Source organism: Physcomitrium patens, chromosome 19 (assembly GCF_059467195.1).
Source record: "Physcomitrium patens ecotype Gransden chromosome 19, ASM5946719v1, whole genome shotgun sequence".
Classification (NCBI taxonomy): domain Eukaryota; kingdom Viridiplantae; phylum Streptophyta; class Bryopsida; order Funariales; family Funariaceae; genus Physcomitrium; species Physcomitrium patens.
Window position 1 is genome coordinate 9,754,555 of NC_143428.1, and position 23,826 is coordinate 9,778,380.

General features: G+C 36.2%; 3 protein-coding genes and 1 long non-coding RNA gene across 5 annotated transcripts in view; 2 read left to right on the forward strand and 2 right to left on the reverse strand.

Annotated features, from left to right (window-relative positions):
- Positions 1-23,473, reverse strand: part of LOC149987385 (uncharacterized) — a 102,026-nt gene extending 78,553 nt beyond the window's left edge. Inside the window, exon 1 of the long non-coding RNA XR_016498606.1 lies at positions 23,391-23,473. This is a non-coding gene — a long non-coding RNA (uncharacterized LOC149987385). The remainder of the gene's footprint in view (positions 1-23,390) is intronic.
- Positions 7,978-10,085, forward strand: LOC112272719 (caffeoylshikimate esterase). Of its 2 annotated transcripts, none has more exons than XM_024500760.3 (3): positions 7,978-8,715; positions 9,065-9,401; positions 9,619-10,085. In XM_024500760.3, the coding sequence occupies exons 1-3, from the start codon at positions 8,398-8,400 to the stop codon at positions 9,681-9,683; spliced, it is 720 nt and encodes a 239-aa protein (XP_024356528.1). In that variant the 5' UTR covers positions 7,978-8,397; the 3' UTR covers positions 9,684-10,085. The 2 variants fall into 2 exon arrangements, with proteins under 2 accessions (XP_024356528.1, XP_024356527.1); XM_024500759.3 differs by having other exon boundaries at positions 7,987-8,715; positions 9,624-10,085.
- Positions 10,196-13,107, forward strand: LOC112272720 (uncharacterized). Its single transcript, XM_073529057.2, has 3 exons — positions 10,196-10,985; positions 11,139-11,454; positions 11,822-13,107. Exons 1-3 carry the CDS (start codon positions 10,851-10,853, stop codon positions 12,784-12,786), a joined length of 1,416 nt encoding a protein of 471 aa, XP_073385158.1. The 5' UTR covers positions 10,196-10,850; the 3' UTR covers positions 12,787-13,107.
- On the reverse strand, positions 13,084-14,663 carry LOC112272721 (uncharacterized). The gene is made up of 3 exons (XM_024500763.3): positions 14,223-14,663; positions 13,722-13,785; positions 13,084-13,513 (listed from the first exon to the last, which is right to left on the reverse strand). Exons 1-3 carry the CDS (start codon positions 14,529-14,531, stop codon positions 13,344-13,346), a joined length of 543 nt encoding a protein of 180 aa, XP_024356531.1. The 5' UTR covers positions 14,532-14,663; the 3' UTR covers positions 13,084-13,343.
- Positions 23,474-23,826: the final 353 nt, after the last annotated feature.

A 23,826-nucleotide genomic window follows, 5' to 3' on the forward strand; every position in this document is an offset into this window, starting at 1 on the left:
CTAAGTAAAAAGACATAAGTCTAATACAACCAAACTTTGATTTGTAGGTATATCAAGGATATGAACTGAAAGAAGATGTATAAATCTGAAAAATATGTATTAAAAGAAAAGTGACAAAATAGAAATAAAGTAGTATGTATATTAAAAAGAAAGTAGAATAGCTATTGCCAAAAGACAAAGAAACTATAGACTCTTAAATCTAGACTAGAAGAAAGAAAATAGTTGACAAGAATAAAGAGGGCTTCATTCTTATCTCTATATATACTATCTAATCAGGGATTATGTGGCAATATTCTACAAGACCTTCAATATGTGTTGACTTCATAAGACACATGCCTTGACTTACAAGGCAAGTTTTATCTACGTGTGGGCCACATAGTTAGCTTGGTCTTCAAGCTAACAATATGTGTAGTACATGGCGAACTTGTTGACCACGTTTCTAATCCAAAAAATCAATTAAGGATACTTATAAAATCAAAGCACCATCTATGAAGCTTCTAGGAAGCTTTTACAGAAGATATTATAGAATTAACTTATTTTTACCTACTTCTACTTACTTCTATCTATTTATACAAGAAATTATTAGCTTACATGCATATGTCTATGATATTATCCTCCTTTCTAGGAATGAGTTCTACAATGAGCGGTCATCATATGTTGAGGACATCTATGATTTGACAAATTATATTTGCTACATACTCAAATCTTTGTTCCCTTCGAAGATGGTTGATAGGACTTCTCAACCATCAATAGTCTTTCATACTAGGGCAGGAAGACCACCCTATTATCTGATCGTTTTTGAGGCCTTCATAACTTCCTTCAAATAAAATATTTGGAACATCATCAAAAATTGTTCCTACCTCTAATAAAATTAACAAATATTGAGAGTCTCTTCTAAGATGGAGATACCAAATGCATTGTATCTCGCCATCTATTCAAGAAAAAATATATCGTTCTTGAAGATCTTCATCTCGATTTTGTTATCTTGAAGGTTGTGACAATTGTAATGTTGCATTTGGTAGGTCAGCAAACAAAGGCTCTTTAGTCGAATCTACTCGTTGGTTCTCTATTTTTTTAGTATCACAATTACAAAGAAGCTACAAATAAAGATTGAAAGTAGAATGTTATCTTGTCTAAATCTTGTTTCTTTTATAAAGAAGGTTTTTATCTTGATTTTGATGGATATTGTCCATAAAAAGCCTCCACTGCCTTTGTTGCATTTGTAAGATTTTTTACTGGTTCTCATGTTCATTCACTAATATCATATCTATACTAATGGACAAGATATTCTAATTTATTTTGGTGTCGCCTTGAATCTAGAACTTCTTCCATTTTGAACTCTTTATTATTGCTCACTTCTGTAGGAGGAGGTGGAGCTTGTCTTCTTCTTGGTATATCCACTGTCTTATATGGTTCAAGAAGAGAGACATGGAATATTGGATGGATTTTTATTTATTCTCGTAAGTATAAACGATATACAATTGGATTGATTTGTGCAGAAATAGGAAATGGTCTAAGCTTACATTAGTCCAACTTATTGCAAGAACAAGTAGTCTTGATATTGCGATGAATTAGCCATAACTTATCACCCATGTGGAATGGTGGTTGTTCCTTTTGATAGACATCCGCATTCATCTTTTATTGTTCTTGAGCTACTTTTAATTGCGCCTTCATTGTTGTATGTAACTTTGATAAATGATTGGCCAAATCTTCTGCCACATGATTATTAGCTTTTGAAAAGTCAAAAGTATCAAGTCATGGATGATAACCATAATTGGCAAAAAAAGATGTTTATTTTATAGAAGAATATATTGTGTTATTATAAGCAAATTCTACCAATGGCAAAAGAATTGTCCAATCATCTTGTTAGTAGTTGATAATACATCTTAAATATTGCTTCAAAACTTGATTAACACGCTCTATTTGTCCATTAATTTGATGATGGAATGCCGAAGATAGTTTTATATCTACTTTTAGAATCTTGAAAAGAGTTTGCCAAAATCTTGATATAAATTGAGTTCTCCTATCTGATATAATATCTTTGGATAATCCATGATAGATGTTATCAAGAAAGAGCTTAGCTATTTCTTCACTTGTGATAGATTTTATACATGGTACAAAATGTACCATCTTGGTATCATAATCTACTATCACGAACATAGAGTCATAAGAACATGAGATTAGAAGATCTGTGATGAAATCTATAGAAGCAAAAGACCATGGTTATTCTGGAATAAGTAATGGTTGAAGAAGTCTGTAAAGTCGATTAAAAGGAATTTTTAATCTTGAACAAATGTAGCATGATTGAACAAAGTCTTTTATACCCTTCTACATTTGTGGCCACTAAAAATCTCTAGATATAAGCTCCAAAGTCTTATTGTATCCAAAATATCTTGCTGCTAGAAAGTCTTGACGTGCTTGAAGAACACGTAATTGTGCTTCTCTTTTTGGAACATATAATCGATCTTTGAAATAGAGTAGGTTGTTTTTTAACTCAAACTTAAAAATATCTTGGGACTTAGAAGAAGGATTCTTAATATTGTGAGAAGAAGATCAGAAGACATACTTGATTGGATTTGTTTTATAAGGATCGAATCAACAGTCAACGTTGATTTCATTATTCAAAGATGAAAATACTCTGGCTTCAAGAAAATTATTCTTTACTGATCAAAAGATGCATCTCCTTCTTTTAGTGCAAGATAAGAACGTCTAGAAAGGACGTCTGACAAATCTTATTATTTTCCAGGTCAATATGTGATCTTGAAATCAAATCTTGATAAGGACATGCTTCAATGGGCTTGGCGACTATTTAAAATACATGCTGATATGAAGTACTCGAGATTCTTGTGATTCATATATACAATGTTGTATTGTGGTTTGTCTATTATATAAAAATAATATGTTTATATATTTAATACATAATATACTAGATAACATGGTGAAAGCCATGTTAGTAGATTTTTATTGGTTGTAGAATGTAGATAGATTACAACTTCAAAAAGAGATAATTTAAAAAGATTTCTATTAGAATTTATATAACTTTATTTTCTTTATATAGTCACTTTGAAGTTGATCTTATTAGTAGTAACTTTTAAATATTTAGAATCACCTTTATTAGATATTGGTGATCTTTAAAGTCTTATTTTGTTTCTTTTATTTGGTATTTAGAGCATATATTATATAAATATTATAAGAAAAAAGATTGAAAAAGGGTCTTGGTAGCAAAAAAGAGAAGTTAGGGCATCCATATAGATGAATGGAGATGGATGATAAAAATCTCCATTCCTATTGGTCAAAAATCATGACCAATGGACTTCAAGGAGGCTGCGAAGACCATATTAGAAATTAGGGTTAGTTTTTCAAAGGTATTTGAGCTTTGGAGGCTAAGATCAAAAAATTTAGGTTTTTGGCTATGATTTTGGTGAAAATTTTCAGTCATTTAGAGTTTTTATGAAGGAGATATAGGCGCTCAAAGGTTAAGGTGTTGATTATGTACCTACTGTCACTCTTTTGGATATAACAAACGCATACAAAAAGCAACAGAAGATCGACGACTAGGATTGCAAAGAGCACTCTCTTGGCTACAGTTTTGGCATATTGTTGATGGATTTCAAGTTTGAATAAAGGAGATATTGGAGGTTAAAGCCAGTACTTGTAAATCTAATGATAGTAAGTGACTCGAATTACTAGTAGTAGATTTTTGAGCTATAGCTTGTACAATTTGACAAGATTTTGGCTAAGAATTTCTAAAAATGTGTGTTTTTATGTTGCTAAAATTTATACTAAAGTTTTGTGACATTTAAATTTTGGATTTGTGAGATATAAAGAAAATAGTACTTAGGTGCTTGTGAATTAGGGTGTTGGAGCACTTGTTAGGATTTTTAAGATGCCAGATGATCAGTAGCGAATTTATAATTGAATTTTTGTAAAATAAAGTTTAAAGGTGAATTCTATCATATCCATGAACTTGGCAAAATCTGAATAGTTGGATCAAGAGATATGAATTTCTAAAGTTTAGAAAGAAAAAATCTTTTGTAGAAATATTATATTTTGAAGGAATTTTGTTATAACTTGAATATTTTAGACAAAATAAAGGAGTATTTTGGGAGCCAAGACTTTATATATATATTGAAGATGGATATATGGAGCTATGGTTGAATTTTTGTATAAATATGAGCTTTTGAGAGGAGATTGTGGATTTCCTATGAAGTTATTGAAAACCTAATTTACCACAAAATGATTAACTATGATTTTGTATAGCCAAGAATATTAGAAAATTTTAGATATTTTAGAAAGCCTTATGTACAAACCTTCTTAAATATAAAAAGATTTATTAGTACAATATCTTTTTGATATTGTAGTATTTATTTGTCTTCTACTTTTAAGATTAAATAACTTATTGGAGCTTAGCCAATAAGTTAAAACTAAATTCTCTACAAATAGGTATGCAGTGTATTCTTAGATAGAAAACCATGCAATACAACAATGGTGATTGGATTAAAAGTGCCTTCTAAATAATGATGCCATTTTTTAAATGAATCCATAATTTTAAGAAGCTCTTTGTCGTGGATTTCATAGTTAATTTTAGCTACTGAAATATTTTTGGAATGAAAAGCTATTGAGTGAAGTTTATCATTTGCTCCCATTTGTAATAATACAATACTCAAAGCAAAGTCTAATGCATCTATTTTCATAAAAAATGCCTTAAAAAAGTTGATGCAAAACAAGATTGGTGCAAAAATAAAGATTGACTTCAAAGTTTCAAAAGATGCTTCAGCTTCTTTGTTCCACTCAAATTTGTCTTTGCAAGTCAAATGTATAAGTGGAGGTGCAATTTGAGAGAAGTCTTTGATGAAGATCTCATAATAATTGGTAAAGCCTAAAAAATATTGGACATCTTTTACTGTTTTTAAAATCTTCCTATTCATAATTGTTTGAACTTTCTTAGGATCCATCATAAGTCCATCATTTAAAATGATGTATCCTAAGAAGTTGACTTGAGTAGTGTAGAATATATACTTTTCTATCTTCGCATAGAGTCCTCCATCTCTTAATTTTTGTAATACACAACAAATATGAGATTCACGTTTATCTGTGTTCTTAGAATAGATCAAGATGTCATCCAAATAACAGACAATAAAATCTTCTAAAAACTCTCAAAAAACATCATTCATTAGATGTTGAAAAGTTGCCGATGCATTTGTAAGTCCAAAAGGCATGACATGGTATTCAAAATGTCTATACCTAGTTCAAAATATAGTCTTCTATTCATCTCTTTCTTTAATATATATTAGATTGTATGCTCCTTGTAGGTCTATTTTTGTGTAGATATTAGTTTGATTCAGTTAATCAATAAGTTCAGATATTAAAAATAAAGGATATATATTCTTGATGGTGATCTTGTTGAGTCCTCGATAATCAACATACATCTGCAATGATCTATCTTTCTTCTTCATAAATAAGATTGAAGCTCCTATTGGTGATTTAGAATGGCATATGAAATTCTTAGCTAAATTTTCTTCAATATATTCCTTGGATTCAGCTAATTCATTTTGTGATAAACTAAAGATTGGTCCAAATGGCGGTTGTGTTCCTTCTTAAAGGTCAATTGAGTAGTCATAAGAACAATGTTTTGGAAGAGTATCCGCATTCTACTTTTCAAATACATCTTGAAATTCTTGATATTAGATGAGAATGCTACTTGAAGTCTTTGCATCATTAGAAATAGGTGTGGCATAAATGATAGAAGGTGATACTTCTTTTGTAATATGCAAGAAAGCTCTTGCACTTACAAACATAGGTTTAATTGTACTAGACTTATGATTTTCTACTAGATTAATTTCACTCTTAATTATGCTTTTAAAAAAGTCAAGGCTATGAGAAATCCAATCAATATAAGGATTATACTTTTCTAATCATGATAAACCTAAAATAACTAAATTAGAGAGAGATCTAATTATATTAAAGATTACACAATTATTATTATCATTTATTGCTACATCTATAGGAAGTATTTTATGAGTGACATCTCCATAAGACAACAGACGATCATCTATGACTTCTACATGAATAAGTTTGATTTTTTATAGTAACGGTATTTTATAACTTTTAACAAATTCTACATCTAAAAAATAAGTTGAGGCTCTTGAATCTATTAAGGCAGAGGCTTTATAATTATTAAGTCCTAATAAATACATATCTATTATAAAATAAGAAAATGATTCTAAAAAGAGGATAGGACCTTCATTACAAATTTTACAAGATTCCAGCCATACAGGCCCTATTGTAGCTGGACAAATTTGTTTTTCAACACATTGTATTTTTAGACAAATGTGCTCCTCATTTTGTGATTTTATTGCTTCTTTGGACAATATTGGGCAGTATATTTAGGTTCTCTATAATATAAGTACAATCCTTCTTGATGGCAACAAGTCTTTTTTTGCTTGATAAGAAATTTAAAATGTACCACATCAATTTACATATCCTTGACTTCTGAATGTATGTGTTGAGGAGATGTTGGTATTGCCATCGAATTGTAGTAATGTTAAGGCTCATTGTACAACTCTCAGATTAAAATTTAAAAAGTCTATTGTCGTATTTCATAACATAGTAAATTGCTTGACTCAATGTTTGAGGATCAAGTAAGTTGAGCATCAATTTCTTTACTTCATATTATAATCTATAGAGAAATTGGCTAATAAGTGCAGCATCATCCCACTTGATATTAATTACAAGTTATCAAAACTGTGAAATATATAATATTATAGATTGATTGTCTTGTCGCAAAATATGGATCTTATTAGTTGTAACACGAGTTGCATCATGTTTTTCATACATGGACCAAAATTTTGCCAAAAATGCCTCTAAATTATTCAATATTGGATCTTATTGTTCAAGAAAAGATGAAAATCATAATAGTGTTGAACTTGAAAGAAGTATACTAATAAATCTAACTTTTGATCCTGGAGTTGGATAACTTTGAGATTGAAGTTCAATCATAACTTGTACTTGATTGATAAATCCTTGAAATTTGGATCTCATATCATCAAACTTCTCAGACAGGGCAACTCTTCATTCTCTAACACTTGAAGGATGTTCGACCATGGATAGAAGGACATGATTTGGTGTAGATATTGAAGCAGTTCTAATCATCTCTATATCCTCACTTCCTGCTATTCTTGTTGATCCTTGTAGTGGTAAGCTAAGTTGATGCATCACAAGTATCAACTCCTTCAATTGCTCTTGCATTTGTGCCGTTGCATTCTTCATTTTAACAAACTCTGCCATAATAATACTCAAAAAAATATCTAATCTCACTTAAGACAAGTAGAAGAAAGGACTTGAGGACAAAGAGAATACTAAGAATAATATTAGTTTAGAAGAGAGTAATCCGTAACTTCTAATATACTTATGTCTTATCATGAAAAAGGAATAATCTATTCTTAATCAAGACAAGATAAAGCTCTGATACTGTAATTGTACTCTTATCAATCTGTCAAAGACATGAACTAAAAAGAGATGCATAAATCTAGAAAATATGTATTAAAAGAAAAGTGATAAAATAAAAATAAAGTAGTATTTATATTTCGTAATTTCTAGAATAAAGAAATGAGTAGATACTTGTGGATTCGTAATAAAATGAAATAAAATTTTGTCCATTTTCTATCCTCGTTTCATTTTATGCTATGTTCAAAAAGCAAGACCTACAAAGAAGAGTTTTATCTTGTACCAGTCTTTTTTTTTTATGTAATTTGTGACATGAACTTTTCAAATTTGTCTATCAAAGCGGGTTTTTAAAATGGGCTTCTTGGTATATAATGTCTGAGCAAACTTTAAAAATCACAAAATCACAAAAGCTCGAAGTGGTTTGTGTGGGGTGGCGTTTACACGGGATCCAATTCAATGCCTCGATTGCGATCACGTCCCTCCCATGCGCCGTCGATGCTTGAACTGCGACGTCGGTGGTTCCGATCGGAAGTCCCATTCGCTGCGCTGGATTCTAATTGATGCCTGTCACCAACTAGCCAATTCCTCCTGCATGACACACCAAGAGGCATGTACCATTGAAATTATGCTTGCCTACTTCGTCGCAGAAAGATATCAGTAGTGTGGGCTTCGTTATTTTATTTTGGCAATATTCCAAGTAATTTCAACATCGCATTGAAGTGGTCATCGTTTAAGGATTTTGGGTTTAGTCCTGGCTATCGGTGAAATCCTCGCGTGCAACAGCGGATAATTTTGGACAGGATCATGCGAGTTGTAGTGGGGCCGAGAGATTAGGGGCGCTGTGGGGTTTATTGTTGAGGGTGAGTGTTTTAAGTGTCGATTGAGGGTCCGTTGCTGGAAATTGATGTTGTGTGTTGTGTCTGCGAGTGGCTCGGCGGACTCAGCGACAGAATGTCGTTGAAAGTTGACCTGCTGAATTTCTGGGGTGATACCCCTGAGGATGAGTTCTACGCGTCGCAGGGGATGAGGAATAAGAATGACTTCTTCAAGACGCCACATGGAACGATCTTCACACAGGAGTTTTTGCCTATTGAGCTGCAGCCGAAGGGCATTTTGTGCATGACACATGGCTACGGCAGCGACACGAGTTGGACGTTTCAAATATTAGCCTTGGAGGCGGTCAAATGGGGTCATGCAGTGTATTGTGCGGACATGCTTGGCCATGGTCGGTCTGATGGTATTTTGGGTTATATCACGGACGTAGAGAAGGTACCCACAGTGCTTGCTCTTTCCTGAACCCCAGCACTTAAATTCTAGAAGCTGTTACGCAGCACCTGTCTACAACTCCCATGTTTGAAATCAGTCAATTATGAGATGAGCTCTTCGTCTGAAACTGAGGATTGTCCATAAGTTCTTCGTGCCTATCATCTAGCTGTAAATGATATCAGCTTGTTATGTGATCAGGAATTTAGAATCCTGTGCAGAAGAATTTGTCCTGCTGGTTGTAAAAGTGAGTTGTTTGATTTCAAGTTTTCCTAATTTTTGAATGCTTATGACGCAGCCTTGATTACGTGCGTCGTATATGAACAGTAACCTCTTCTGTGTGGCTGGCCCACAGATGGCTGCAGCTTCGTTAACATTTTTCAAGGAAATGCGGGACAGTGATGTTAACAAGGGGCTCCCTACATTTTTGTTTGGTGAATCCATGGGAGGAGGTGTCACATTTCTGATGCACTTTCAAGATCCCAAGGGATGGGATGGCTTCATATTTGCATCGCCTTTGTTCAAGATGCCTGATCTAATGAGACCAACACGTCTAGAAATTATAGGTTTCTCACTTCTACGGCGCTTCGTGGACACTTGGGCCCTCTTTCCCGATAGATTCAAGGGCAAGAGAGTAGTCGGTGATCCCATCAAAGGAGCAACAATCTTCCGCAATCCACGACGATACACAGGTAGTCAGTCCACTTTTACTATATTCCACAGATGTCGCACCAGGTAGATTCAACTTGCAGACATGCAACCTTCTCTTTCTGCAAGAATGTGATGCGGCTAGGGTTTTGGGTTGACCATCTGCTGTGTGACGATACAAGCTCCCATCTCTTCGCCCATGTTGGAGAACATGGTTTCCTAGCACTCTCTTTCTTACTGGACGTTCCTGTTGTGAAAAAGTCCAGGCAAGCCCCGCGTTGGCACGATGCTTGAGCTCTCCAGAATGGTCGACGACATCTGCATGAGAATGGACAAATTCAATGCCCCCTTCCTCACCCTGCGTGGCACTGCCGATGAAATCACGGCTCCTGAAGGCAACCAGGCGTTGTTTGAGATGGCCGCCACCCCTGACCGAACCTTGAAGCCTTAAGACGGTGCATATCATCTGCTGGTTCAAGGAGAGAGCGATGAGACTAGCGCCGCGGTGTTGAATGACATCAGAAAGTGGCTCGCTGCGAGGGCAGAGCGGATGCAACGAGGTCGCGCGTGATTGGAATTTTCAAATTATCGAAAGTGCTGTTGGAGCTATTTCCCAAGCTCTCACAGAATTAGGTCAATCTTTGATTGCCACGAGATTGTTGCAAGGATGGATTCATGGTTAAGATTAAGTTTATGTGCAAGTAAAATAAAAAATAAAATTAACTGTCTACGTCAGGTTTCATGCTGCATTTCCCCTGCTTCGTTTTTTAATGTCTATCAAGGTGTGTGTCCCTCTTGCGGGTAGTTTTCATGAGTGTACATTAAAAAAAAAGAAAAAGAAGTGAGGATACTCTTTATTTTATTTTATTAATGTTTGGACAATAGTATTTGAATGTAAGCCTAGACTGTGTTCATAGTGGAAGAAAATATTAATAATTATAATAAAAATATAAAAATATAAAGAATTCAAATCCTTATATTTAAATCTCGTCATATATTGACGCTTTTATGGATTCTATTGTGAGCATGATACATTGGCACCCAAAGTTTGGGTCCGGTGTGAATCCGGTGTAATCCCCCTGCGTCGGTGGTGACCAAAGTCGCACAATGGCGGCGAAGACGCCGCCTTGCTATGATCTTCCCGACCTATTCACCAGTTGCGAAAAGTTGTGGCGCTTGATCCGTCTTATTGAATCCTTCGTGCTGTTTCCTTATTAGCATATCATTTGGGGGTAGACCGATACAATATCTGGAGCAGAACCAGACAATACTTACGCCTCTTCGTCCACAACGCTTACTGAACGTGGAGCTAAGACAGATTCAGTAATGGAATGTTGAGATCTTTACTCCAGAACAGATTCCAAAGAAATTTTGATCCCTGGGCACCCACATTCCGACATGACGAGCAATTGTGCGGATAGCGATGGTCCTGGTCCATCATATTGCTTTGATAGTCTGATTTTATTCGCTTGAAGTGCGACCTAGCCATCACGATGGATGACGAGAAGGGAGAACCGTCGGGATCCGATCCTTGCGAGGATGACAGTGAAGAAAATATCTTTGAGATAATTCTCGATGCTAAGCAAAGGGATCTCTTGTCAGCGGAAAATCTTGGTCATCTTCTAGGGGTACGCTTCATTCACTTCTCTTGTCCGATTTGCCAAGTCTGCTTGTTGCAAACAAGATGAGAAGTGAACTGAGATGTGGGGTTCTAGCTCAAGCAATTCAATGTAGGAATTGCAGAGTTCGTGACTAACCTAACTAAAAACAGAAGCGTTCAGACATGCCCCGTTTTTCAATTAGAATCAGCATGGGGTAGTATATCATCGCCCTGCAAGTTTCCTGCAACGCCAGAAGATGTTTCCAAGAACTTGTGGCTCAGGCAATGGTCTCCTCTCAACTTCAAGGACGATACCCAGAAGGCTTACTACCGCTACCAGCCGTGCCTTCTAGAGACAGGCACCAAATTGTATTATGTCGTCTGCTTGGAACCAGGAATCTCTGACTACAAGTACATAGGGACCCATAGCTGGATCGCTCTTCCGCCTTTGAACTTCCTTCCTCCGGGTTGTGATAGGGTCATCGCTGGCTCAGCCGGTAACTTCTGATCACCTAGACTATCTTCTCCTTGTTTTCGTGCACTTTTTCGTTCTTACCTAGGTATCCATCATTGCATGCTCCTCTCTGCAGCTATCACAATGGTGACGTTCTCACAATCCGCGGATCTGCAACACACTCGTACAATGTCGTTGCCGTAATTAGTTTTAGGATTATCTGAATGATTTCATGGGTGTAAGACACTCGACAAGGAGGATACATGAGATTTCAAGAGCACGATATGCAGATCAATACTTGGCTAGAAAGCTGTTGCATGTGAGGCCCTTCATTCACGAAAGGGTAGGGTATGAATCGTGTGACTCCCTGCATTGCCTCGGATGCTGAGCCGCCCACTTTTTGATGCTAGGTTTGTTAGTTTTGGACGGAGGTGAACAGCCGGGGGCAATGCCTATTACGCTCTGGGGACGACCAGCAGTTCCTAATGATAAATTCTGGAAAGACGGCAAGGCGAGAAAGCAAAGCGGGGGACAATCTATTGTGTGCGTTGCTAACCCTCTCACTCGTGAATTTGTTCTCCTGCCACCTATCCCTAAACGCAGAGTCCACGGCAAAATTGCGAAGTTCGTGTTTAGCGACTTGAGCCGCAAGAAGTATCATCTGGTGATCGCCGGTTGGGATACCATGAGAAAGAAAGGTAAAATTGCAGACATCATGTGCGTAGTTGTGTATTCCTCAGAGAAGCAGTGCTTTGTCCATGCGAACTCCATAGAGAAAGCTCGACCGATTCCGTATCACGAATGTGGTCGATCAGGGATGGCCGTCGTCAACTTCGGCGTCTACTTCGGGGGCGTTAAGATTTTAGAGAGGATAAATGATGAGGATATTGACATACCTGCAATCTACTACTTTAACATTAGTGACAGCAAAAGACAGTGCATGTGTTTCGACTTCAAATTGGACTACATGGCGGGCCGGGAAGTGCAGCCTCCCAAGGTGTTACAGGCAGGGCCGACTCAAGTGTTCGCAGTAACACGATACGCCACAATTCCTACCATAATCTGGATTGTAGAGGTTGAATTGCACCCTGACGGAATGCCAACAGGCAAATATAAGAAGGTGCCGGGTGGAGTGATGCCCAGTCTGCTGTATCTGCGACTTTTCCCCTCCGAAGACGAAGCGTTGCTTCCATATGAATGTACTGGTGTGGATGGAAAGATTACATTTAAGGTGAATAATGAACAAAATGTACTTGTTACTTATGACAGCATCAGGTGTATGTGGGGGATTTTTGAACATCCCAAATACGAAGATCAAAGGAATTTCCAGCTGTTTGACGGTTGTTACGAACCTGACTTCACCGCAAGACCGTGAGAAAAGGTGTGTGCATCAAATCAGATGTACGGCGATTGTGTGAACTGATTTTTGTCTCTCAAGTCTTTCACTCCACTTTGATTCAATCATCCAGCAACGGAGTTATAACTTCTTTGGACGTGAAACCCTGTGAGGGAATTCGGTGTTGTTGACGTTGAAAAGTCCGCAAGCTCACACGCTTATTTCAGATTTTCTGTGAATCATGAGACTGCTTCTTTTAGTGTTTGTCAGAAACAGAAACAGAAACAGCAACAGGGCTCAAGTTCATTGAGTGCAAGCAACAAACGGATAGAGGAATAAAAAAATTGCTTGAGATGATCACTCAAATTAGTACTATAACTGTTGGATATGATACAAAAAGTCAATTCGAAACTAACTACGCTCTGAGATGACGAGATACTTTATGATCAAACGAAGAATGTCAGGTATGTCATTCTAAATTGTTCCAATTATATACCAAATGACTGCCTCGAGCAATTGAATGAATCATTTCGGAGTGAGAAAGAGTGTGGCGTCATGCAATGGTGGAATCGAATATAGCTTGAGACCGGCATCAGCTACTGGCCGAAGAGCCTTGAAAAGAAATTTCCCTTGGGAGCATTTTCGGCGCAGGCAACGTGTGCGTAGCGTCCACTTGAGTCCTTAGTTCGGGGAGCACCTTTCGTGTCCTTCTTGCAGTATTTGCAGGTTTTGTCGACCCAACCTTCGTCCACGTACGCCCCATCAACTGCAGCAGTCAATCGGGCAATTGTAGGTATGAAACGAGTCGTTCAATCGTTGAGTAATCGGATATGATATTATTGTAACATACGCTACTGTGACTGTTGGAGTTATTTACCAACCCAGAAAGGGCCATGGCACAAACAACTGCATGCAGTTTGATACCTAGGTTGCACTTCTATCAATTCCAACAAAATTCTGAAAATTGTGCATACCTTCTACGTAGCCTTTGAAAAAGTCTCCATAAGTTCCTCCAATTTTGCGCCTCAATGCTCCGTACTGAAGCAACACGAAAAGTTTCAATTCAGCGCACCTCCCGTCGATCGGTATCAAGTTACTAAGCTCTACTCCGCGGTAAGGTCGTAGTACGAGGACAGAGTATCACATATTGTAGAGTTTGCAACATGGTGTAATTTCAGTAATTGCGTGCCTCAAAGGAAATCGGACGACAGCTAATTCGATTGGGAATCAGAGACGTAGAATTGAGCGCGCCAATCGCAATTATACTCTCTATTCCCATCCCACAGGATAGGTCGTGAGAGCGCTCCGGAACCCAGCAGCTTTTAACCTCACCCCCAACCTCACAGCTAAACAAGCAGACTGAGAGAAGGATACATATTCATTCCGACAATTACAGCGATTCACCACACACGACCACGCAGATTCACACAGTTAGGGGTCTACATTCAAGCATAGAAAAGATACGCATCACTGACTTGTTCGCGGGACATTTTCTCGCCGGATTTGGTGGCTTGCCGCGCGTCCTGAAGAAGCTCAGCGTCTTTCTCCGACCTCACCGCCGCGAAATCCAACGCATCCGTAAGACTAGTAAACAATGACTTCTTGTCTTCTTTGTCTTCGCCTCCCTTCCCAGGCTTGCCCTTCGCAGCCGCGCGCACCGCAACGCACCTACGAGACCCACTTCGCTCCGACGTCTCACACGACTGCGGTTTCAACCCTTCAATGCCATAGGAAGAGGCAGCCAGTGCGCCCGCTCCACACAGAGAGCACGTTGCAGACGCCATCACAGTGTTCCCTACAGCACCTCCCACAATTCACCACTCGCAACAAAAGGGCCCCAACTTGAGATTCACTCAACTACAGATTCCACTCGAGGTGCAAACCTGTTGGATTCAATAAAAAAACAGTTGGATCGGTCATATTCGTTCGCAGCACTGCAATTCTCCGACCCATATAAAATGCGCAGGATCGGACGCGGCAGAGCAGTGGGCCGAGGGTGGCCACAAGTGTGAGGGCGAGTGAGGTGGACGGGGCGTGTCCGAGTATGCGCCTCCGATACCCCTCGTGGCCACAATCCCTTCAACCGCCATCGCCCATCTACAACTCTTCGACCTTCAGCCCTTCAAGTCACGGACGGTTTTGCTTTCTTATCCGCCGAGGTAAAATTCTAATCGTGGATATTTTGTTTGGCAGAACGCAGTTTGCTGCGACGATTCTCGTGTCGGTGTTCTGTATGCTTTAGACTTGGTTCACAAGACTTTGTTTACTGTATTATGTTTAGATGAATTTGCTTATGTCAAATTTTGTTGTGGGGGAATAAAAATTGTGAATGGAGTGTATATTTTGAATGTGGCTGTAATGTATTATTAATCTTTGCTATAATTTTATATTTTCTTGTTACCATTCGTACCAGGGAATATGTGTAATGAAATATTTGATATAATTTAGTTCTATTGTCTTTATTTTACATCACAAAAATCGTAAACGATGCAATTGTTTAATGGTGTATGGCAAGACAATGTCAAAGATAATAATTTATAATTGAATATCCAGTTAAACAATATTCAAAAAATTAATATATTGATTGAAAAAAACCATAAATGATATTATGTAGATAAAATTTTCTAAGTTTAAAAGCTAATAAGTTTCAAAAGAGAATTTAAGAGGTACACAATGGCTTATGTTATGATACTATATATAGTAACTAATACCAAGCTTTTACAAAATATTGTAACAATTTTTATTTTTATTATTTAATCAATCATATATATATATTATATATATATATTATATATATTATATATATATATTATATATATATTATATATATATATATATTATATTCATAAAATACATAAAAATCATATATACATAAAATTCTAGATTGGTTTCTATATTCAAAATATATATATATTTTTTATCTTATTAAATTAATAAAGAATAAATTGTATAGATTTTATTAAGAAAATATAAATTATTTTATTTATATTTTTTATTCTTCTAAATTCAATTGATTAGTTTTTTTAATTCTTAATAATTATTCATATAATATAATGATTACCCTTGTACTCTTTGGTCATCAATCAAATCCTCAAAAAATCTTAAATTATGATTATTACAACTTTATTGATGTGTATACCAACTTCTATTAATAATGTTACACTTTAATTATTAGTTGCAATATCATTTGTTTATCATTAAAAAAATACAAACTTTCAGCAAGAATTACCTAATATTAAAAATGGAAAATTTTTATCTTTTAAATATAATAATAAGAAATGTTATAGAAGTTAAAATTATATTTTAAACTATTATTCATATAATGATGCTTAAGATAAGAATTATAGTATATATATATATATATATATATATATATGTACACACACAAATATACATATAATTTTTTTCAAGAACTTAATTATTTAACTTTTAAATTATATAGATATATAATGTCAATAGATGATATAATTATATTTATATAAAAATGGTTTTTTAAAGTTATTTTTTTTTATTTAAAATACAAGAATAATTTCATATATATATATATATATATATATATATATATTATATTCATTCATTTAAAGTATTAAGAAAATATCTTTTTAGGAAAAAAAACAAAAAAAAAAAACGATATAAAAATATCAAAATATACCAATATATATTTATATATATATATATATATATATATATATATAGCTTAAAAATATTAAAATAATATTTTTATAAAAAAACTTTAGCATTGACATAGGTGCCATCAAAGTTTTTTGCATCTAAACAATACAACCAATCTAATACAACAAATTTTTATCTCAAGAAAAAAAATGTAATTAAGTTTTTTCATAAAATAAAGAAGAAACAACTGCCATCTTGTGAAATATAATAATTCTTTCTTTTTATCACCTAATATTTTTTGATTATGTAAAACTATCTTAAAATGTTCTATAATAGTTAATAGTAAAAATAATATATTATATATGCATATTGTATACATATTTGAAAGAAGATAGTTGGAGGGTAAAAAAATTAGTAATAAATAAACCATTGAAATGGATCTAGCCAGATAAAATACTATGAATGCCATTGTGTGCGTTTATTGATAAGGATTTTTATTCACTTTGGCTTGAATTATAGAGTCACATGCTTTGTTAAGGTGTTGGACAACTGTTGAACTTAGTTATGAACTAAGTTTTTTTGGGGGATTTTTTTTAGTTAGGATATTACTTGATTTAATTTTGTATGTTTTTTTCATTTTTTTAGATTGGTAATATAGAATTTTTCTATGGCTCAATGTTTATATTATGCATAATGTGAAAATTTCTCACTAATTATGGATGTCTATTTTTATTATTGGAGAATATTACTATTTTTGAATTATAGAAATAATTTATTTTTTATATGCTTAAAAATATATATTATATTAAATCACTTTTAATATTAATATATTGGATCTCTTAAACTTGCTTCTTTTGATGCTTCTCCCATTTGTTCCTTCGAATCTTCTGGTAATGGTCCGGCAACAGGCTTTACCTTCTTATCTACCGTTTTATATCTCGTCTCTACTGTGACTTCTGGTGCTTGAAAAGATTCAAGTATGGTATAAACCTCTCTTGAATGAATCTCAACAATCTTATCATTATCCCCTAACCCAATAGATGTAATCAATTCCAATGAATCTTTCGGTCCATTTTCTTCATAAACACCCAAAATCCTCTCATCATCTTGCAATATATCTAACTTGCGTAATTGTCCTTGAATATCATATAATCTTTTTCTTTCTTTTCTTTTAAAATCATCAACTTTCTTAAACATAATATTTCCATTCTCCAAAATACCGATAAAACTCGCATCAAAGGCACCTTCATCTTGCGAGAGTACCTCCTCTTTTGTACTTTTATAATCTCGCTTTACAATGGTACCCCCCCAAAATCCTTAAATCCTTCAACAATCTTTGGCAATGGTTTCTCCCTCAACCTATCTCGATTCCGTTCATGGTTAGGAAGTACTGTTAGAAATTGTACAGCTTTCCTCCCATCCTCGCTACGTACCCTTGCATAAGCAGAACCATTGTCAAGTACTTTTGTTTCCATCCGTGTTGCCATAGTATAAGGTTGTCCTAAAATCAACGGATAAGATGTTGTATCTTGAACAAAGAAATGTTGCTCCGTCTCAACATCCCTAATCTAAATTTTGACATTTAGACAAACTCCATATAATTCGCCCTGTGTGTTATTAGCTGTTCGAATTGCCCATCCATGTTCTATATCAATTGGCCATTTTTGCTTCTTATAAAAATCTTTAGACATGAGATTTATTTCAGAACCATGGTCGACTAAAGTAACAATTGGTTCTTCTTTATCTCCTACTTTCACCAATACCTCAGTAGTTGTCCTTCCCTAATGCTTTCGAGTATAATGGCTCAAAGTTTCCATTTTGTTATCACTATAATCTTCAAAACGTACTCGTTGATTATACCCATTCTTTTCATTTGTTGGTTTCTTGTAACCAATATCAACCTCTTCTTCATCTTTATATATTCTTGCATCAATAGCATGACTCATTCCAGTTTCACCCATTAATTGCCTCTTTCGCTTAATGCTGTCAATGATAACATCATAAAACTCCTTCTTTGCAATTTCCAAGACTTCTTTCAATGTGAATTCCACCTTAGCATTTAATATACGTTCTTCCAACACCCCTTTCAAATTTGTTGCCGCTTCAATGTCAGAAAGTAGCTTATAAGCAATTGATTTGCCCTTATCTTTTGTCTTCCTTGTTTTTTCTTCCAATGATGTTGAGGTATCTTTTACAGGCAATTCTTGTGAAGCTGCCTCTCGAGCCTTGTCTCCTCGAGTTTGCTTCTTAAAAGAATTTCCTTCTATATTATCATCAAAATTTTCTCGTCTCTTTTCTTCCATGAAAGCTTTATGTTGGCTCTTAGCAATATATGCATGAACTGAAAGAGACTCAACAGGATCCTCCTAACCTGTTCTACCTCGTATTGTAGCTGCAGTCCTCAATAATGCTTCTCGAGGTAATTTTCCTTCTTGCATTGTAGAAACGGCAGAAACCCAAAACTCACTAGTTTCCGTACTTCCACCAATTTCATCATCTACTCTAGCACCATAACTTGCACTTTCTCGTACTATTGTTTCATGCTCTTTTAAGTAATCTTGAACCAATGCTCTCATTCCTCCCTTGCCAAAATTGGTTTGAAGAAGATCCTCCCTATCTTTCAATGCTATCTTCCTATCTTTCTAGCAAATAATTCCCCGCCGTATCATATTATTAAATTCATTGCAATCTTTTATAGTGTGTGAAGCGTCATCACACCAAATGCATCTTTGTACATATTCTTATTTTGAAACATTCTTTGAATTGTTTATAGAAGTATTCTCTTCAAGTCTTGCTAATTTGATTTGAAGATCTCGCATTCCTCGTATAATTTCTTCCATCTCCATATCTGCTTTCTTCGATAAAGATGTTGAAGGTTGAAGTGTAGGCATTGTTGGTGGTGTTGTACGTACTGGAGCTTTGGGTGCTTATACTGTTTTTGGAATATTGCTCCTATCCTTCCTCCTTTCTCTTTTTTTAAGCAATCCCATCGCATCTTTAGCGTTCTTCCACTTTGTTGTCAATCCTTCATCTTCTTCTTTGTTTTCAAGAAAGAGTTCTAATTTCTCTTGCAATTCTCCATCAGCAGCTTGAAGAAATAGATCAACTTTATACGGCTCCAATGTCAATTTTTCTACCTTCGACAACTGAGAGTACTGCCTCTCAAATTCCCTTAGTAGCTCTGTTGCTTGCAAATTCTTATTGGGCCGTTCAATCCATTCCAAGAACTGCTTCTTAGTAACGCGATCAGCATCTTCCAAGAAATATTCGTCTTTCAATGCATGTGAAAGAACTTTCCATGAATTCCCATAACGATTCGTAATCGATGTAATGTGGTCTCTTATCTCCGATATCGTGGTAAGTCCAAATAATTCAACCATTTTCTTCTCAGAAACCCGATCTAATTCCATTTCACGAACATAACATCTTAAATACCTTGAAATATTCTTCCCATCAAATTGATCAATTTTATTGACCACTGCTTACAATGCTTTGGTTGCCAAAGCATCCTTTCAATCATTGCTTTGCTGTTGCTGCATTGATAATGAGAAGGCTTGAAACATACTAGCAATAGACGGATCCATGTGCATACCTTATCCTTTAGAAGAATCCCCACCAGAAACTCCTCCGAAAAATCCTTCAAAATTTTTATTTTCGTTTTCCATAAAAATAAAGATAAAATCAACCGAAATCCAATACCTTCCACCTCAAGCTTTCACGTCGGGTTCACCACTTTTATCATTTTACGTTGTCGTATTACGTGCTTTCCTGCTCGAGAATGCGTTGGGCGTTTGGCTGTAGAAGGTAGTATGGAGATTCGCCGATAGTCAAGCAGTCTATCAGTTTTTGACTGCTAGAATATAAACGACTGCAACAATGTACTGTAAATCTATACGGATGCTCTTCGACTGCTTGTCAAAGTCTTTTTTTTGCCCCAGCCGGTAGGTCTCTAGACGTTACAGAGAACCCCGAACAACCCAAACTGTTAATCTTCAATACCCCTTTGTACTTACGATCTTGTATCCACTAACTGTCCTGTTAGATTAACCCAATAAATTTCATTCACTCCGCATACTCAATCCTATAGACACTCTTTTAATCCTTCAATCATAGACGTAACTCGATTTTACAAAACAGTCAAGAGTATTCAAACCCACTTCATTTAAAAATCCCGATTCACTATTACAACACTGACTTCAGCAACGATTGCCTCAGTCTTCCCAAAACTCTACGAAGAAGAAAAATCCAAATTCTATGTCTTTTCTTCCCCGACCCGAAGCATGAAGCTCCTCTCTCTAATTCCCTTGATCTTCAAAACCCTCCAATGAAAACCGAACTAGTAACCTTGCAAAAGCTTGAAATTAGCTCCCCCCCGATTCCCCGAAGAAAAAAAAAAAAAAAAAAAAAAAACCTCCCTCCCTAAAACTATATTCTCCCCTAACCTTATCCTCTGAATTTCTTCAATCTTCCATCTTAGATCCGGAATTGGCTCCCACCATTAGAGCTTACATCCGAAATTGGCTCACGTCATCAAGGCCTTCTCCTCCGTTTTTATCTTTAAGAGATCCATTTACCGTAAACAACGTTCCCTGAAACGGCACAGAGAACAAGACAGCCCAAAACAGAATCGAAACCCCGTAATCGGGACCACATTGAGTCGCCCGACCAATTCAGGTCCCATATTGGGTAAGATGCCCATAGTAACCTGGATGCTCGCGTAATTGGGTCAAATTGGTCTTCGCGTCAAACTGGCTGAGGCCCGTAGTAAGACCTGGATTTTCCCGTAACTAGACTGCATTGGGTTGCCCCACCAATACAGGTCTCATATTGGGTAAGAGGACCCGGATTGGATTCTCGAAATTGGATCCAATTGGCTCTTCAAACCCGTCGTGTGAATTGGTCCTTCTCATCCTGCTAACTCCCGTTATTAGAATCGAATGGAGCATTTCAGTATGCCCCGGCTGACTGTAACGGGGTGACTGAACCTGACCACTCAGTATTTGCGCTGGAGTTGGTCGATGCTCCCAATATTTGAGGTAACTGAATATTAATAAAATTCTCCCTTTTTTTTTTTTTTTTTTATTTTCACTGTATACTCGTATTACAACACAACATCCACCCCCTCTGAACCTGTGCATCCTCCGGTATGCACCAATTTACCCAATTGCTATTTGATTCAGAATATATCCCCTATGTCTTTGTCCAGTTCGTCTTCATCACCTTCATTATCCAAATCACTTTCATCTTCTTGCTGTGGAATCTCTGTACCTTCATTAAGGTCTTCCATATTCATCTCTACGTGTCTTCGTTTAATTATTTTTACTTGCTTCCCTGCAATTGATATTTTCAATTTTGTACCATCTAACTCCCGTTCGAATCATCTTGACCCACAGCCCATCCAACAGCAATTGGACTAGCATCTACAGTAAGAATCACTAGTCTATTGCACTTATAATCAACCTTCCTCAATATTGGAGGTGACATCAATAATTTCTTCAATCTTTGCATTGCCTGAATATGCCTTTCTTCCCATTCAAATCGGTAACCCTTCATAACAGTTCATATAATGGATCCGCTATGTGAGCAAAATGAGGGATCCAGATTCGATAAAATACACATGCACCCAAAAACCTGCGAACCTCTGTTAAAGAACCACAATCCTCTTTCATCCTTCCAATTGCATCAACTTTAGTCGGATCTGGTTTTCTTTCGTAAGATCCGCATAAATGTCCAACAATTACAACCTCTCGCACTCCAAATACAAACTTCATACCCGATAATGTAAGATGAACTTCTCCAAGCCGAGTTAAAATCTTTTCACAATCTTGTATATGATCAACAACATATCTGCGACACCCCCCTCGTATCTAAAGTTTCATCCTTGTCTCCTTCTCTGCACCCTTTTATAGGAACATCATCTAGAAAAGGCATAGTCTTTTCCGGAATAAAATCTCTCAATACCTTATTCATCCCATTCATCATATGCGCAACTGAGTTGGTCGCGCCTTGAGGAAGAGTGCACATTCTAACCAATCCAAGCGGTGTCCTCATTGTTGTCATATCTCTACTTCCTTCGGCAAGTTGAAATTGATCATAACCTGAATACAAATCACCCATTGAATACATCGCCCTTCCAGCAAACGCCTCAACAAATTCATCCACAATAGGTCCAATTCCTGCAATCCTGATAGTTACAGCATTCACCGGCTGCATATCTTGAATAAACCGTAGTGACCCATTCTTCTTAGGTACCGTAAACCATCGACTAGAATACGGCGCAAATGAAGGTTCTAATATTTTCATCTTTATCTTTTCTTTCAATAGTTCGACCAATTTAGGTAAATGTGCCCTCGGTACTGGAATCGGTCTTAAATTCCAAGGTACATGTGGTACAGTGAAGATAACCATAGGTGTTATAATATTTGGATCCACACACCCAATTTCATGAGATTCGAAGGCAAACGATCTACCTTGTTTAGCCAACATCTTTTTGAAGCAAGTAATTTCCTCCGGCAATAAAGAACCATCAGAACCAATCTTCAATTCTTCAAAAGTCTCTTCAGTAAACTGATGTCCAATACTCATTGGATCTCTTAAACTTGCTTCTTTTGATGCTTCTCCCATTTGTTCTTTAGAATCCTCTGGTAATGGTTCGGCAACAGGCTTTACCTTCTTATCTGCCGTTTTATATCTCGTCTCTACTGTGACTTCTGGTGCTTGAAAAGATTCAAGCATGGTATAAACCTCTTTCGAATGAATCTCAACAATCTTATCATTATCCCCTAACCCAATAGATGTAATCAATTCCAATGAATCTTCTAGTCCATTTTCTTCATAAACACCCAAAATCCTCTCATCATCTTGTAATGTACCTATCTTGCGTAACTGTCCTTCAATATCATATAATCTTTTTCTTTCTTTTCTTTTAAAATCATCAAATTTCTTATACATAATATTTCCATTCTCCAATATACCAATAAAACTCGCATCAAAGGCACCTTCATCTCGCGAGAGTACTTCCTCTTTTGTACCTCCATAATCTCGCTTTACAGTGGTACCTCCCCAAAATCCTTAAATCCTTCAACAATCTTTGGCAATGGTTTCTCTCTCAACCTATCTCGGTTCCGTTCATGGTTAGGAGATACTGTTAGAAATTGTATAGCTTTCCTCCCATCTTCGCTACGTATCCTTGCATAAACAGAACCATCGTCAAGTACCTTTGCTTCCATCCGTGTTGCCGTGATATAAGGTTGTCCTAAAATCAACGGATAAGACGTTGTATCTTGAATGAAGAAATGTTGCTCCGTAGCAACATCCCCAATCCGAATTTTGACATCTAGACAAGCTCCATATAATTCGCCTCGTGTGTTATTAGCTGCTCGTATTGCCCATCCATGTTCCATATCAATTGGCCATTTTTGCTTCTTATAAAGATCTTTAGACATGAGATTTATTTCAGAACCATGG